Source organism: Trametes versicolor (assembly GCF_000271585.1).
Source record: "Trametes versicolor FP-101664 SS1 unplaced genomic scaffold TRAVEscaffold_1, whole genome shotgun sequence".
In the NCBI taxonomy this organism is placed as follows: Eukaryota; Fungi; Basidiomycota; class Agaricomycetes; order Polyporales; family Polyporaceae; genus Trametes; species Trametes versicolor.
Genome location: NW_007360321.1, coordinates 117,033 through 133,079, shown reverse-complemented (window position 1 = coordinate 133,079; position 16,047 = coordinate 117,033). Strand labels below are relative to the sequence as shown.

At 59.1% G+C, this 16,047-nt stretch overlaps 6 protein-coding genes across 6 annotated transcripts; 2 read left to right on the top strand and 4 right to left on the bottom strand.

The window, feature by feature from the left end:
• Positions 1-138: 138 nt before the first annotated feature.
• On the bottom strand, positions 139-4,140 carry TRAVEDRAFT_54910 (uncharacterized protein; the record flags this gene model as incomplete). The annotated part of the gene is made up of 12 exons (XM_008034136.1): positions 139-368; positions 422-557; positions 617-1,564; positions 1,618-1,629; positions 1,682-1,870; positions 2,012-2,143; positions 2,193-2,461; positions 2,511-2,580; positions 2,620-2,702; positions 2,761-3,630; positions 3,866-3,906; positions 4,133-4,140. 12 exons carry the CDS (start codon positions 4,138-4,140, stop codon positions 139-141), a joined length of 2,988 nt encoding a protein of 995 aa, XP_008032327.1.
• A 1,181-nt stretch (positions 4,141-5,321) lies between these two features.
• On the bottom strand, positions 5,322-6,592 carry TRAVEDRAFT_67742 (uncharacterized protein; the record flags this gene model as incomplete). The annotated part of the gene is made up of 2 exons (XM_008034315.1): positions 5,322-6,545; positions 6,575-6,592. 2 exons carry the CDS (start codon positions 6,590-6,592, stop codon positions 5,424-5,426), a joined length of 1,140 nt encoding a protein of 379 aa, XP_008032506.1. The 3' UTR covers positions 5,322-5,423.
• A 454-nt stretch (positions 6,593-7,046) lies between these two features.
• TRAVEDRAFT_67741 (uncharacterized protein) lies at positions 7,047-8,579 on the top strand. The gene is made up of 3 exons (XM_008034314.1): positions 7,047-7,299; positions 7,369-8,449; positions 8,508-8,579. The coding sequence occupies exons 1-3, from the start codon at positions 7,247-7,249 to the stop codon at positions 8,523-8,525; spliced, it is 1,152 nt and encodes a 383-aa protein (XP_008032505.1). The 5' UTR covers positions 7,047-7,246; the 3' UTR covers positions 8,526-8,579.
• A 33-nt stretch (positions 8,580-8,612) lies between these two features.
• Positions 8,613-9,484, top strand: TRAVEDRAFT_25186 (uncharacterized protein). Its single transcript, XM_008033582.1, has 2 exons — positions 8,613-8,680; positions 8,765-9,484. The coding sequence occupies exons 1-2, from the start codon at positions 8,669-8,671 to the stop codon at positions 8,987-8,989; spliced, it is 237 nt and encodes a 78-aa protein (XP_008031773.1). The 5' UTR covers positions 8,613-8,668; the 3' UTR covers positions 8,990-9,484.
• A 274-nt stretch (positions 9,485-9,758) lies between these two features.
• On the bottom strand, positions 9,759-13,400 carry TRAVEDRAFT_67740 (cysteine proteinase; the record flags this gene model as incomplete). The annotated part of the gene is made up of 6 exons (XM_008034313.1): positions 9,759-11,658; positions 11,720-11,917; positions 11,975-12,278; positions 12,338-12,834; positions 13,217-13,230; positions 13,278-13,400. The coding sequence occupies 6 exons, from the start codon at positions 13,398-13,400 to the stop codon at positions 10,023-10,025; spliced, it is 2,772 nt and encodes a 923-aa protein (XP_008032504.1). The 3' UTR covers positions 9,759-10,022.
• A 912-nt stretch (positions 13,401-14,312) lies between these two features.
• Positions 14,313-15,799, bottom strand: TRAVEDRAFT_67739 (uncharacterized protein; the record flags this gene model as incomplete). The annotated part of the gene is made up of 2 exons (XM_008034312.1): positions 14,313-15,653; positions 15,711-15,799. 2 exons carry the CDS (start codon positions 15,797-15,799, stop codon positions 14,462-14,464), a joined length of 1,281 nt encoding a protein of 426 aa, XP_008032503.1. The 3' UTR covers positions 14,313-14,461.
• Between the last annotated feature and the right edge of the window lie 248 nt (positions 15,800-16,047).

Sequence of the window (16,047 nt, the reverse complement as noted above, 5' to 3'; positions counted from 1 at the left end):
TATAGATGCGGTGAGATATGGGGGAGAGATGCGAGTGCGAGAAGTCCGAGTGAGAGGTGTAAGGTAGGAGATAGATAGAAGGAGGGGAGGGGCGCCGTTAACGAGGCAATGTCCGTCGAAGCCGCTTGAGCGTCGATTCTAGGTCTGTAGAAAGAATGAGTACGTGATCGACACAAAAATATTGCGAAGAGACGTACCGGCCATCTTCAAGGGCTTCGGCAAGAAGTGATCCATGCCTGCAGCTTTACAATCACCTTCGCTCTCCTGCGTGACGTTCGCAGTGAGCGCGATAATGGGTAGATGGTCGGGCAGCTCTCCGCTGTCTTCGAGCTCCCGTATACGCTTCGTCGCCTGGAATCCGTCTAGTACTGTTGCGGAATCGTCAGCATGAGGGGTCAGTATGAGAAGACAGGCGACGAACCTGGCATCTGGCAGTCCATGAGGCAGCATGCGAAGTAGTCCTTGCGGATGGCGTCAATGGCCAGTTTGCCGTCGTTCGCGGTCACTACTTCGTAGCCCAACTTCTCTAGTAGCCGGCAGCCTAGTCTCTGGTTGATCTGGAGCGTACAATTCAGTGGCCGTTCGCGGTGCTTACAAGGCGCGGTGTTCTGCTCACCATGTTGTCCTCTACCAAAAGAATCCGATCCCGGGGCAACGAAGCATCCTCTGCACTCTCCTCATCCGCAACCCGCTTCCCAGAAGCAATAGGCGTGAGCGGAATATCATCCGAGCTCCTCACAGGCTCGACGTCCACCCGCACCGCCATCTTCTTCTCCACCGGACTCGACGACGGCGACCCCGGCAGCGACTCCCCGGGCAGCGCGAAGCGCACCTTGTTGCGAACGTGCCGCCCGAGGTGCTCCGCGGGGTTCTCGATCCACTCGACGACGGTGTGCATGATCACGGGGCGCTTGACGAGCACGGCGTTGCGCGCGTCGCGCAGCTCGGGCTCGAGCAGCGCGGCGTCCTGCGCGTCGGAGTGCACGATGAAGAGGGTGGCAGTGTGGGCTTGGGGGCAGATGAGGAGGCTGCGGAGGGAGGGGGATTGGGAGGCTGTTTCTGCGTCCGTCCAGATGACGTCGACGTCCTTTGCGAGGTCCGAGGCGGATGAGGTCGCGGAGCCGGGGAGGACGTTGTAGCCGTACCGCGTCCAGAGACGGATGAAGCGATCTTGCGTGCGCGCGTTCCGGTACACGATGCGCAGCCGCTTGCTCGCCGAGGGCGGGCCGTACTGAACCGTTGGGGAAGGCGAGCGCGACGGCAAGGTGACCGGGAGCTTGACAGTGAAAGTCGAGCCATCGCCTTCTTCCGACTCCACCTCCACCGTGCCGGACATGCGTTGCACGAGGTGCTTGACGATGCTGAGCCCGAGCCCAGTGCCTTGCCGGGGGCGTGTCAGCGACGTGTCGGCTTGCCGGAATGGCTCGAAGAGCGCGCCGCGAAAGCTCTTCGGGATGCCGCAGCCCGTGTCCATGACTCTGATCACGAGCTGCGTAGAGCCTTCCATGGAGACTGCGAGACAGATATAGCCCTCTTCGCAGAACTTCTGGGCGTTCGACAGCAGCTGGGGGTGCAATATGTCAGAGATGTCGGCGACAGTGCGCTCATGTTACTCACGTTCATGAGGATCTAAAAATAGCGGTTAGCACGTTTCGACAACACGTCATGGAGAAGTGCCTACCCGGAACGCATATGTCTCATCCAAGTAGACAGCTTGGGGCACGTCCTTCGCGATCCAGACGATAATGTCTACGCCTTGCTGTCCTGGTTGGAGACCCCGCGCCTCTGTAATCTTGGCGATGTCCTCGATCATCTTGCGGACTTCCATGTGTACTGGGCGCGCCGATAACTCGGCGTTGTTCCGGTCAAGCTAGAAATCGCTCAGAGCCTGTCCAGCATGTTAATCAAACACACGAAGTAGACGGACCTTGCTGAAATCTATGCGCGAACCGCGAACAATAGTCAATTAGTATGAAATCGGCGCATACATGGGGAGACACCTACCGAGAACGTTCCCGGCTATGATGTTGATCGCATGACAAGCTTGCTGTATGCTAGTGACATACAGAGACTGCTCATCTGTCAACGGTGTCCTCACCAGCAGCTCACAATACCCGTTCACGGTATGCAGAGGCGTGCGAATCTGCCCGAACCAATGAGACGCGTCACTGACGAAATGTACGGCTACTCACCTCATGACTGGCGACGGAGATGAACTGCTGCTTAAGCTCGATCGCCTGCTCGGCGGCCTCTTTCTCCGCCATGATGCGCCAGAGCCTCCGCTTTGTAAGGATGATCTCTGCCATCCGGTTGCGCGCTGTGATGGCGGCATGCGCCAGTATCGCGTTGGACACGACGCATACCAATACGGCGATGCCGACGATTGTGATCGGGAGGAACTGGGGGTAGCCGGCGTTGGGCGATGCGGGAGCGTATGTATAGAAAGTGGCCGCTGCCATTCCTGCGAAGAAGTGAGCATGGTATCCGGAGCAGCGGCGTGGGAACCGTACCGGTGTAGTGCATCGAGCAACAACCGATGGACGCGATCGTGCTGAACACCATCTGCCGTCCGAAGTGCGACTCCATGTGTATCATGAATATGCACCCGATGAAACAGACGCTGTATGCGACTGCATAGGACAAGGCGACGATGCCCATATCCCACGAAATTCGCCCGGAAGGTATTTCCATTGCCCACATTCCTGAAGCGATGGCGGCTCAGCCAACAATCCACGCGTTGAACGAAGTAGATACTCGTACCGCAGTAGTGCATGAATACGATGGCCCCGGCCCATATCGCGGCGCGGAGGCACAAAAATATGGTGACCGATTCGTAGTGCGTCTTAATCCAATACCGCCAGCCGAACTCCGGCGGGGGGCGCTCCTTCGCGCGGGCCTTGATCCTCAACCGCGTCTCCCGGCTAAGTCCTGGATGGAGGGGCTCGCTCCACGAGCTTGATGAAGAGGTAGCAAGCGTCGTACCTGAGAGGTTGCGGGTGAACGACGACTCGGAGCTCGAGGTCGTCGTCGTCGAGGTGCTGCTGGGCGTCGAGTCCTGGGACGTGCGGCGCGTGGTCGACGACGACAGCACGCGGTGCAGAAGACGGTGCCGGGCCGAGCGCCGCGCGACCGGAGACTTGGAGGACTTACGCCCGTTCTCGGGCTGCGTGAAGGAGTCTCGCCGGTGCGTCGGGAGCGTCGACGAGTCCCCGCTGGCAGTGGCGTATATTAGCCTCCCGCTGTCTTCGTCTCGTCTCTGCTCTACAGGAGCAGATTCTTGACGCTCTTCTTCGTCCTCGTCGCTGCTGATGTCGATGTCGTCTTGATCGAGCGCGACCCTTACGCCTGGAGGAACTGAGGGGATGTCTTCTGCAGAAGTAGTTTGTAGGGGCGCATAACCCGCCTCCAAATCATGGGAGGGGTGCCCCGTGAAAATGTTCGCGACACCGCTGTATATCTCGTGGTTCCATTTGGCTAGCGTGCGCATAGGCGCCGAGTTTTCGATTGTCTCTGATGCGTACGGGCTGGAAAGCGCGGCAAAGGTGAAGAGCACGGCGACGGCGGCGGATACAATGGTCAAGAATATGTTGAAGCGAACTTCCACGTCGAGGCCACATGCGAGCATTCCAACTGCGATTTATGATGTTAGTGACGTGAACTTTATGTGGAAGATTGGACGCGCATATAGCGCGATAGGAGCACTATATTTCCACTGTGAATGGAAGCCCGAAGACATCCTGCGGCACGTCTGGCAATCAAGCTATACCAGCCTCGTGCGTAGGTGCAAGGGAGGCGGGGCATATACGGGATGTCTGCCACGTGCAACTGCAACCGCGATAAATAATACCAGAGCGTGTAAACGTACCGAAGTGCATTGACCATATTGCACAGAAACCAAAGGCAATACTGGCGAAGAAGGTCCAGACCCATTTGAGGACGGTGCTGCGGGTGTACTTTGCGTGTATCATGATTTGCGTGCTGGTATATGCGCCTAGCCACGAGATCAGGTAGGAAAGGGCAACGAGCTACGTGTTAGGGAAAGAACGTTGAATTAGTTTGTTCGGGCACTGGGGAGAAAGAGGCGGGACGGACCTCTGGAGCCCATTGGGGAACGAGCCTGCGCTCTGTGAGCGAGTCCATGGCGTAGGCCTGGACGACGGAAGGGAAGGGTCGCTCGCCGTGACGGATGGTGTGGACGAAGGAAGGGGGCGAGTGTGAGGGGGCGTCCCACGGGCAAGCCACGGACCATACACAGCTCAGCCGTCCTGAACAGAGCCCATGTGCCTTCTATATGAGCCGTGACATCATCTCCGTCTTATGTCAGCCACGCGGCTCACCTCAAATCCGCGCGCGCTAACCGGCCATTTCCTTCCGGCTACTCGGCACCGACCCTGGTGCCCTTGTTCGTGCCTCTGCGTACCTCACAGTACCTCTTCCACTCCATCCGTTCGCCCGAGCATCGTCCCAGATCCCAGTCGTCTCTCCTTCCAACACCCATGCGAATCCGAACTCTGGCGGCGCGGATACTTGCTGGGACTCCGACAGGAGAGAGATGATCAGCCCGATCACGTCTGTTCTCGAAATGGGTTCTGGATTGCCTTTCCAAGCGTCCACTTCACACCTTGACGAGGGCGAGGCTGGACGAGACCGCTTCAGATCGTCTTGTGGGCTCCTGTGGGTCTGTGGGGCCCTAAGCCAAGCAGCGTCCTCTACGCGTCTCAGGCGAACCACGGCGTCTCTGCACCTCTATGAGCCTACTGTGAGGATCCTGCAGGCCTCTCAGCATCTATCGTCCTCGCCATGGTCGAAGCAACTCGGGTGGACGGTGGAGCGGAAGTCTAGTCCGTATGGAGGCATATTCCCAGGTCGCGCGGGCTCCGCTCATACGCAGTGAGCTTCGATTTCAAGCTCACGTAACTTCTGAACCAGACAAGCAAGCCGTGTACGCTGTATCCTATCGGGGACTTACACGTAGAGGGTCACCTTAGTGGCCTCGCCTTGTTCGCGCATCGCCCTGTGTCGGTGTCGCAGCCCTATCGGCGCGTCGCAGCCCTGCTCTCCCGACGGCAGCGTAACAGTCGCGACACTCTCCAGCGTCGGAAGTACGTCAATGCCGATCGCAAAGTTTTGAGAACAGACACGCGAACACGCACCGGCAACTTGAAGGCCTGCATTCTGGTTCGCAGGCACGTAAGGCTGCAACTGCCGGTCGTGTTTTACTCCTCGTGGAATAAGTACCGGGGTGAGCGTGAGTGACGAGACGGTTTACGGGCGTGTTCAACGGACATGATGGTGGCCCACATGAGGTAACGTTCGCACATGATGAAGAGGATTTGCTCACATACCTGTGCAAACTAGAAAGGTGAGCCGTAATGCAGAGAGCAGTCTGACTCCTTTCGTACACGATGTATGCCGGCCCCAACCTACACGTAATGAACCTCTCTGACGAACGCGACACCGTACTTGTCACAAGCCTCCTGAGCCTGCCGCCACCCAATCGGCTCTACTCCTCCGGTACGAACGACAATCTTCTCCAGCCGCATCCTCGCGGCCTCACCACTTGCGGCATCCTGCCGAGGTTCCATCCAGCGCCGCAAGCCCGCCGCCACGTTGTACGTCTGAATCGAGCAAAACAGCTTCGCCGGCGGCGGCGCGTCGAGCGTAATGCTCTCCAGCGACGGCGGCACGACGAGGTACCGCAGGAACAGCGGCGCGTCGAGCCACAGCTCGCGGAGGCGCGGGAACATGCGCGCGAACGCTCCCCGCGCGCACTCGGCTGCGTGCCCGCGGCTCCCGTCGTACGGCGCGTTGTACGTGTGGGGCGGGAGGCCGCAGCACGGGCACGTACGGGTGCGCAGGAACGTGAGGGCCGTGAACGCGATGGGGGGCATTGGGCCTTTGCCGAGGCGGGCGCTGTGGACGCCGACGTCGTATTCAAGGTAGAGGGATGTGAGGCGGGGAAGGTCGGCGAGCAGGCCGAAAACAATCTCCATTTCTCGCAGCGTGCCCAGGATAAAGCTGTCTCCTACGAGCCGGCGAATGTCTCGTTCTGGGATGGGAAGTAGGGAGGCGAGGGTGATGGACGAGACAGAGTTTAGGATCGAGTAGAGCGGTCCACCGCGATCTTCGAACACACGGATGCCGCAATCGGTTGTCGTGCCTCCACGTACATCTGTCATATCTAGACGTAGATGGGACGCTCTAAAGTGCTGATCGGCGGTACTGGGAGCATGGTCGGGCGGACCGTCGACCGGTTGCGTGTGTTCCACTTCGCGGACGATATCGGAGTACAGGGTATGATCCGATGGCTCTGTGGAATATAGTGGCATTGCGAGGGTAACATAGCGTATCGCGACTCGGCCAATGACATCCCCAAGAGTAGGGTCCGCTTGTTTGAGTGAGGAGTAGAGGTGCTGGCGCTCATTCGCGCTAGAGGCTGACTTCCAGGCCTCGGCAACGATGTCCTCGACGATTTCTATCGGAAGTTGGCCTGGCGTAAAGGCGATACATGATGCAATCGTAGCATTAATCGTGAGCTTCGTCGTCTGTGATCGTGTAGAGGTACGACACTCACAAGCACTTCTGAGGACATGATGGATGTGTGCATTTGGAGACATCAGTCAAGGTTTTCAAACAGGTCGTCCCTTTGGTCAGGTTTGAAATTTGAACGCGCAATGGAGATGACGAAGAGTGTAAAGAGTGATATCGATCATTACGCTTGTACGCAGCTACGATAGAGAGCGAAGCTTGAGTTCTAACCAGATGATAACCCCTTTACAAACAGACTGTATGCGTGGGAATGCCGGAGATCGAACTTGCTCCAAAGTGCTGACAGGCCGCGCCGCTCCGGCCAGCCTACTTACCGCAACCACCAAGCTTGAGACTAGTTTCTGGCTCTCGACCGCTCGTCCAACGTTCCAGTACTGCCGGTACATACCACAGCGGCGGGATGTTTAAAATTATCTGTTGGAACTGGTAACAAAGTCAAAACAGACGCCAGCATTACTAGCGAACATCTGGCGCTAATGTATCCTAGGCTCGATCGGCCCTCTTCTACCCGGACCACCACCACCGCCTCTCTAAACATCCAACTCGGAGCCAAGTTCTCCCAGCGCGCGATCACGAGCTACGTATACGCACCAATACAGAAGATACGCCTAGCTTAGAACTGCAGTACCCATAATCGTCCCGCACTCACACCTAGAACGCGAGTGTCAGTGATCATACATCTGGCAGCTTGACTATTATGGGCCCGTGGCCGTTCCTACCTGCGCCATTCTCGACGCGGGATATTACCACGTAAGTGAAACAATATCCTTGATGTTGGTTGAGTCATAATTAACAGGCTGACGGATCGATCACCAGCAGCACCTCCGACTCCCTTGAGCCTCTCGCAGTCGTACTCGGCCTCGCATCTCTGCATGCTGTAGGACTCGCTCTTGCACGGCTCGATCAGAAACCGCTTGGCGCGCCTCGGAACAAGTCGTGGCTACCGGACGACATCCTGTACGACATATTCTCCTATCTCGACCCGGCGGACGCCGCGCAGGCAGGGCTCGTTTGCACACAATGGCATCGGAACGCAACGCACGCGTCCTACCGGGAAGTCACCCTCCACACGTCCTCACCCTTCTCGCGCTCTCTTGCCCGTACCCTGTTGAATAACCCGGACCTCCGCCGCCACGTGCGCCACTTGACCGTCGTGCACTGCGCACCGTACCCCCAGGAACACCTGTACGAATGGATATATCTCCTACCCCCCTTCTCGCTGAAGACTTGTCGCATTTTCGGCGTCCCCGCGGCCACCACTACGATGCGGAACGCGGTCGCCGTCAACACGACGTACAGAACGGAGATCGCGTCGTTTGGCTACAGATACTCGAAGGATGTGCTGCTCAGCAACATTGCAGCGGCAGACGATCCTGCGTGGAGGCAACTGCTCATCGACATGCTCGCCGAGGGCTGGCAAGTGGCCTACATGAAGCCGTACCAGGCCCACTTCGAGGCTGTCTCCGGGGCGCTCACGTACCCAGATGCCGTAGAGCGCTTCTCCGAGTGCATAGGGCTTATCATGCACGACCCCGCGATATTCCAAGCGGACATCACGGTCATGGATGCGCGGGGGGTGACGCGCGAGCGCGTGGATGCGCTTGTAGAGGCGGCCGGAAAGTACGTCACCGCGACGACGTGTATCTCCGTGACCCTCACCTACCAGTTCCCCTGCGTCGGCGGGGCGAGTGGAGATGGGTCTTCGGGCTCGGGCAAGACACCCCGGTTTGCCCGCTTGGAGACCGTCGAGGGGGACGTGCAGCAGCTCGAACCCTCACGATGTCTGTGCACTTCCCCGCCGGTCGACCCGGCACTCCCGTTGACCGCCGTGATCAGAGGGGGCGTGGGCTTCACGACAGAGCACCTCACGGAAGCAGCCGTGAAGCGGGTCGTGGACTGGGTGTGGCGGGATGCGATGCCGGATGGACGGCCGCTGAATGGCGTCAATCTTCACATAGCGCATTATGGCCAATTGACGTTCGAGGAGCCGTGTCCTGTTTGTGAATTGTCCATGATGCGCTTGTACTATCTACCTCACGATGCGCCTTCTTTGATACAGCGTAGTTAGTGCCACTTATGGGCTCGGCCAGACTCTGCTCGTCCTTGTGCATTGATTTGCATGTTTGCTCAGGTACGCTACCCGCTCGTTCACTCACTGCATCTAGCTATAGTTGCTAATACATACGTTCACTCCATCGCGCCATGCGCTCCTCAGGTCGCCCGCTTCCCTCCCTTGCTTTGTGGCTCTCGCTGCGTCCACTCGTTCGCTCGTTCGCTCGTTCGCTCGTTCCTCGCCCGCCCACTCGTACCCTCGCCTCCTCGCCCTGGCGCCCCTGCCCGCCCTCGGCCAGCTCAAGACCTCTCTCTTGAGCCAACAGAATGGCCATTGGCAAATGGATCCCATTCGCGTCCAGCCAGGCTCCCGCCCCCGTCGTTGTAGAGCGGCCTCCCATCGTCTCCGCTGCGGATGCAAAGTGTTTTGGCCTCGAGAACGGGAGTCGCCCATTCACTGTCTTGGCTCAGAATTTGGTGTATCATAGGCAGTCAGTCCGGGGTGCTTGTGCGTTCCCGTTGCCGAGGGTACGGAGGGCGACTCGGGATTCCCGCCGGGCTCGGTGTTTATGGGCAGCGTGGGCGCGACGAGCACGCGCGCGCGCGGCGGCGAAGGCAATTGTGGACAGGGTCTGGAGGGACGCGATGCGGAGAGAGGGGCCGCTGGTACAAACCGTGAGTATACACCTTCCGTATGACGGGTCGATGGAGAGATGCTTGTGGGCTGTCCTGGTTGCGCACGTACTACGTTCCCGGCTAACCGTCCTTCAAGTTAGTGTACGTATAGGTGGGGGGGCTAATCGCTTGCGTTGCGCTTGGATGCTATGTGTATTCTATGGCAGATAGCGTTTGCGTTGAGAGTTTTGTACGATTTCAATATACATATATCACGCCGAGTGTATGCGGGACGCCTATGGCCTCATATTCCGGATCCGGCCGCCACTCTCTGCTCTCCAAGTTCCGAAGAACCCATCCACGATTTCATATATGCAAGAACAAGCACTTGTGAAAACTGCGCACTCAATGGAGCAGCGGCTGACGAGACAGCACACGGAAAACTATTAGACTCACTACTCCTCCGAAGAACAGCGCTCAAGCCTCAGGCCTCACGGACCACCGGAACAACATACGCGCGATTACAGTGACACCTCGGCCCTGGTTAGCAAATAGCGAATACATGATAAGTAGCTATGCGTAGTGGATATGTAGCGATCGATGGGGGGTAATGGGCAGGTACTAGGCGAGCGGGACAGTGAGCTACGTGGGGGGTAAGGCGAAGGCGAAGGTCATAAAAAGACATCAAATAAACAGCAACAGCAACACAGCACATACACCGTCTGTCCGCACCACATCATACAAGAATACTTTTCCGCCACGCCCAATGTGCATGCGCGGGCGAGCACAGGGCTGCGCATCACAGGTCACCGCGCGAACGACGTCGGGGGCTTCTCGCGCTCGCGATGCCGCTCCCGGTCCTTATCCCGGTCCTTGCGCCCGAGCCCCAGCATCGGCGCCGTGAAGCTCAGCTTCCGCGTCGCGCGCTTCCAGTTCGCCGCCGCGCCGCCCCCGCTGGACGCGCTCCCGCTGCTGCTGCTCGGCGGCATCGCCGGCGAGTCCGCCACGCTCCCCCCGCCCGCGCCCCCGTACGATGGCGAGAAGCCGTATCCCGCGGACGCCGAGAACGGATTATACCCCTGTGCGTGCCTGTGTCCGTGTCCTTGTTCAGGCGCGGACGCAGACGCGGGAAGCGAGGCCGGAGGTTGGGGTATAGGTTGAGGACTCGAGCGTCTTGACAGGCCGTCCTGCGGGGTGCTGGGCGCGCCGTCCTCAACATGCGCAGCATCACCGTTCGCAGCACCCTTGCCGTTCGCGACCAGCGGCGCGGCGCTCCCATTCTCACTGGGAGACGTTGGAGAGCCAGGTAACGGCGGCAGTGGAGGCATGGCTATCGTCGACGGCGGGCGCGACCCGCTCCCCTGCTCCGAAGAGCTCATCCTCGCACCCGCCGTCGATGGCCTCGGCGGCAACTTCGACGACCCGCGCTTCTCGCGCTTCAAACTCCTCGATAACTCCGGCGACGATTTCTTGTGGAGTGGCGAGCCCGGCACTTGCTCTTCCGACGCAGACGATACAGTCGCGAATGACGCTGAGGGCACGACAGGTGAGGACACTGACGCATCCTGCTTCGAGCTCGAGCTCTTCCGCTTGAACCACCCGCTCGCCTTCTTCTCCGGCACGCGCTCCTTCCCTCCCTCCTTTGCCGAAGTCCCGTTCGGGAACGCGTGGCTCTTCGACGGGCTGGGGGACGGCGGTATCGACGGCGGCAGCGTGCCCTCGTGCGTCTGGTGACTCGTGTCCGCCGTTGACGCGCTCGACTGCGCCGTGCGCGGCCGTCGCGGCGAGTGCGGCATGCCCGGCGCGGGATCGTGTGCACTCTGTCGATGCTCTGCGCTGCTCGTGAACCCGTTCGCACGTAGGCGCAGGGACGGCGACTGCCGCAGGCTGTGGAACAGCCCACCCAGGGAATGATTATGCTGCGGCTGCGACGGTGACGCTGGGATGGGCGGCATCGGGGGCAAGGTGGGGCTGGAAGGGGGTATCGACACGACGAGGTTCGGAGGGACAGGCGCGGAGGGGAGTTTCGGGGTATGCAAGGGCGAGAGAGGGACTGGATGTGACCCGGGCGTGCTCGGCATGGGCGAGTCGCTCTTGTCCGAGTCGGGCTCTTCCGTGAGACCTGGGGGCATCGCGGGCGAGGGTGAGCCTGAGACTTCGGTCACATCGGAGACGGTCGCGAGGCTGAGTGGATGGTCAGGGGCAGAGCCAATATCCGTGGTCGCTGCAGCGGTCGGCGGCGGCGTCGGAGGCTTGATCCCGAGCGCGGTCAGATCCAAGTCTACCGCCTGGTAATAGAGAACGTATGCAGAGCCACTGTTGGACTCGCCGAAGTATTTCGGGATGTCAGACTCCTTGATGGTCGAAACGGTGTCGTCGTCGAACAGCATCCACGTTCCGCGCGCCTTGATAATGGTCACATAATGCCCATGATGAGGCCCCCTGCGCTCCGAGTCAGCACGCGCGTCTCCGATAGGTATTATCACAAGGACGAGGCACGTACGTCCCGATATGGACCACGATTGCGTAGAGCTCATACAGCCTGTCCGGATCCTCCGCGTCATCCACGGTGTTGAATAGCCGTAGCTCGAGCGGGAACGCGACCCGGTAGGCGAGCTTGATGTACTTCCCAACGTCCTCCTGGTACTTGAACCGCTTCAAGTGTAGCGCGAGTACATTCGGCAGTTTCTTGATTTTCATCCTGTACGTAATTACCCATTAACATCTGAACGCGGGAAGGGTAAATAGGAACACGTACCTCTTCTCTGCCTCCTGGAGGTCGCAACACGAGTCGCAGAAAAACTTATTCTTCTGACAGAGCATCTCGCTCGCGCTAAACTGCCTCAGGCACGCAGTAACGCTCGAATTCTGCTCGATGTCGATCGAAAGGTCGATGAAAGACTCATCACGGGATGATACGGTCTCGCACGTAAGGCACCGCGTCTCACTCGTCAGCACGCCCTCAAACAGTCTGTGTACGATGGTGGAGTGGTACGAGGTCCCGAGGGCGGTGGACGTGGACGCCGGCGGGTTCGTCGAGAGCGTCCCGACGGAATTGGACACTGTAATGGAACTTACATGAGCGGAAATATGTTACGTGAGAGAGGAGAGCCATGCTTACAGTCCTCTCCGGACGGCCCGACACCGTTCGTGCCCGATCCGAGACGGCGTCTCTCGTCCTCCATCTCTTCCATGATCTTATTGAGGAGGAAGTTGAGGAACTCGTGCGCGTCTTGGTGCATGGAGCCACGGAAGAGCTCGTTCAACTCCTTGATCTTGTCAATGAATACGCGGGGCGAGACGGTCCCCTTATCGACCGGGTTCCGACTGATGTGGAGGTATAGAGAGCGGAGGGCGGAAAGCAAGGTGGGAGGTGAGGGTGGTATCGTGAATGCAGGTGGAAGGTTGGGCGCAGGCTCCGAGACGGACATGCCGCGCGCGCCCTTCTTGCGGGAGTTCTGGGGACTCGTGACTGGTGGTGGAGGTGGTGGGTGAGCAGGTGACGGCGGAGAGGGCGGTTGTAGGGGAACATCGGGTACAGAAGGGTCGGGATATTGAAGGAGAAGCTCGCGGAACGGACCGCAGAAGTAGAGGGACTGAAGGACGGAGTTGGCATAGCTGCGAGGGGCAATAGGTCAGCGGATAGGCCCACATGCTGCGAACGAGGGTTGACAGGTGGATGCCGTAATAAGAGTAGAAAGGCAAGGACGTAGAGAATCGAGGTCCAGACAAGATGGCGCAGTGCATGAGAGGAGAAACGGGGTGACAGCGCTGTCGCAGTGGGAAGCCGCGCTGCCCGGCCGCGTTCGGGTCGCGAAGGACGAGGGTGAGCGTAGTGATAGGGCTAGTACCAGCGGGTGGGCTACAGTCGGCGGCGGAGCAGGGGCAGGCTTAGAGTATGGTTGAGAGGAAAAGATGTTGATGGAGGCGCAGAAGCAGCGATAGGTCGGAGGATCGACACGCAAAGGTAGCGGGATAGGGATAGACAGGCCTTACTCACCAAGTGTTCCCGAACTGGCACAGATCAGCAAAAGAGCAAAGAGAGCGAATGAGAGACTCACGTTCTCGAGGCCAAAACACTTTGCATCCGCTGCGGAGACGATGGGAGGCTGCTCTACGACGACGGGGGCGGGGGTGGCGGGAGCCTGACTGGACGCGAATGGGATCCATTTGCCAATGGCCATTCTGTTGGCTCAAGAGAGGGGTCTTGAGCTGGCCGAGGGCGGGCAGGGGCGCCAGGGCGAGGAAGCGAGGGTCGGGGGTAAAGGTGAGTGCGGTGGACGAGAGAGAGAGAGGGAGAGACGAGCCCGCGCAGGCCATCATCGCATTCAACGCGCCCGCCGCGCCGCCCTTCCGCCAGGCACGCCCTCCCCAATCCGGCAATTCTCAATATCCACCCCGAGTCTCCCCCATTTCTCTTCCTCGCTCTCTTGCTCTTTCCATCATATCGCACACACCCTCGACGCCGAGCCCTCGACCTGCCCCATCCGACGAACATGGCCGCAGATTGCTTCCACACTGGGAATCGGGCAACACATGCAAGATCGCCCCGGACGTGCCTGGTGCCTGCCCCGGACCCGCGATCGCGCAATGCTTCGTTCAATTTCCCTCCCGCCGGGTCCTCAGGTTCGCCTCTCCAGAATCAGCATCCCCGCCAGACGATTGGCATCATCGAAAGCGCGCTGCGACCCTCCCGCTTGCACTAGAAGTCGACTCGTCCATCGTTCATGGGACCACGGAAGCACCCTCGGCGGTCCGCTCTCCTCGGGCCGTGTGACTGGTCAGTGGACTCGACACGTTCATGTAGCTGCCGAGAGCGTCACGGCATTCATCCACATGGACGTGTGTACGCTCGGGATCTACTGGACCAACCGTGAGCCTATCTCAATTTGAGGCACGTTCGACCAGAGTTCTGCCACCGGCGAATGAGTTCATGAGTGTATCACTACCTGGTGCAATTGCCTCGAACTTAATCTCGGTACCGACGGGCGGCTACGGGCGAGGTGAGTGTTGTATATCACAATTTTTCCGTAGGGCAGGATGCATTCTGTCCCGAACGCGAGGCTTGCTTGCGACCCCATAGCGGTTGCAGTTTTCTGATGGCGGTAGTATCTAGAAACCCAAGTGCGAAGTCGACGTATTACAGACTGTACATGTACGGTAGCACATATCCATCTAAGATGCACTACCGACAGCGAAGCTAGCTGACATTCTCCACACAAACGATACGCCGAGGCACGCACATTCAAAGCAAGTAGTATGTGTGCAACTCGGACAACGCACACGCGGCACAAGGCTCTACAAGGTCATCCATCGGCCTGTCGTGCTTGATCTGGATCCTCACAACGCGCAGCCGCCGGCCATCCGGCATCGTCCCCCTCCACACCCTATCGACAATTGCCTTCGCGGCTGCAACTGTAAGCCGCGTACGGGTCCCACCCGCTATGCCCACGAGCAGCGTGTCCGACGGGAAGTCTGCGTCGTCCAGCGAAGCCCCGGACACGCACAAGCACCGCAACGGCGCGAAGTACTTGCTGGTAGGCTCGTCGTCCGTCTCCGCGGTTAGCTGACTCTGCGGCGCGTCGTAGGTAAGGGTGACCGAGAGTATGGACGCCGCATTGATGAATTTGCCCAGTACGTCCAGCACCGCGTCGACGCGTTCGCGCGTTATCCTGCCCTCCGCGTCCGACATGGACGCAACCACATATAGCTGCGCCGGGCTTCGGAACGCGAGCTGTACGCCATCCGCGAACCGGTCGATCGCGTCGGGGAACGAGTGACGCGGCGAGACGGCCGCGATGTCGTCTTTGTACCGCCTCAGCCGGTCCAGCAGCCAGTCCGCTGCGAGCATCTTCTGCAGCCAGCGCCGCCGAGCGGGGTTGACGGCCGTGGCGATGTTGTCCCGGAGCACGTCTTCAGGGTATTTGTACCCGAAGTACGCGACCTCCGTGCGCGCCTTGAGCACTGCTGTCATGGCCTGCAGCTTCATGGTAACATCGGGGACGCCGAATATGCGACATGTCCGCAGAGAGTTAGGCGGGAGGAGGCGGACCCACTCGTAGAGGTGGTCCTGGGGATGCCATGCGCAGTGCACGACGGTCAGGTGGCGCACGTGGCGGCGGAGGCGCGGGTTAAGCAGGAGGGTGCGCGCGAGCGAGCGCGAGAAGGTGGAGGATGTGTGGATGGTGACCTCTCGATAGGACGCGTGTGTCGCATTCCGGTGCCAGTGTGTGCAAACGAGCCCCGCCTGCGCGGCGTCCGCCGGTTCTAGATAGGAGAATATCTCGTACAGAATGTCGTCGTTATACCACAGTCTATGGAGAGGCGGGCTGGATAGCCTGAAGATGAGTTGCGAGAGACCGAGTCCTAGGGCGTGTAGAGAGGCGAATCCTAGTACGACGGCGAGAGGCCCAGGTGCATCGGCGTTGGGCTTGGTACTGCAAAATATGTATTAGATGTCTCAGCCCTTTTGGCATGCATATCATAGCACTTACATCTCAGCAACAGAGTTGATTACAGTTTTGATTACTCCTGTTGAGGATGCCGTGAAAAGCGAGGCAACTTGTACTGCCTTCAGACCCATGAGTTAGATATCAAAACCAGCCTATCGGAGAAATCTGTTTCTGTGTTCTGGATTATACTGCAAGCATAATCTCCTTAAATGTAGGGAATAATGAGCGGACTGTGTTCGTGCGCAGAGGGAATCGGTCGTTCTGTGGTGGTGGTATGAAAGTGGTCGGATCCGGAGCTTGAGGTCATGAGATCCGCAAGATCCGGGCGCTTAGCCGACCCCGCACTCTTGCTCGAATTCCCCGCATCCTCCTCCTCTTC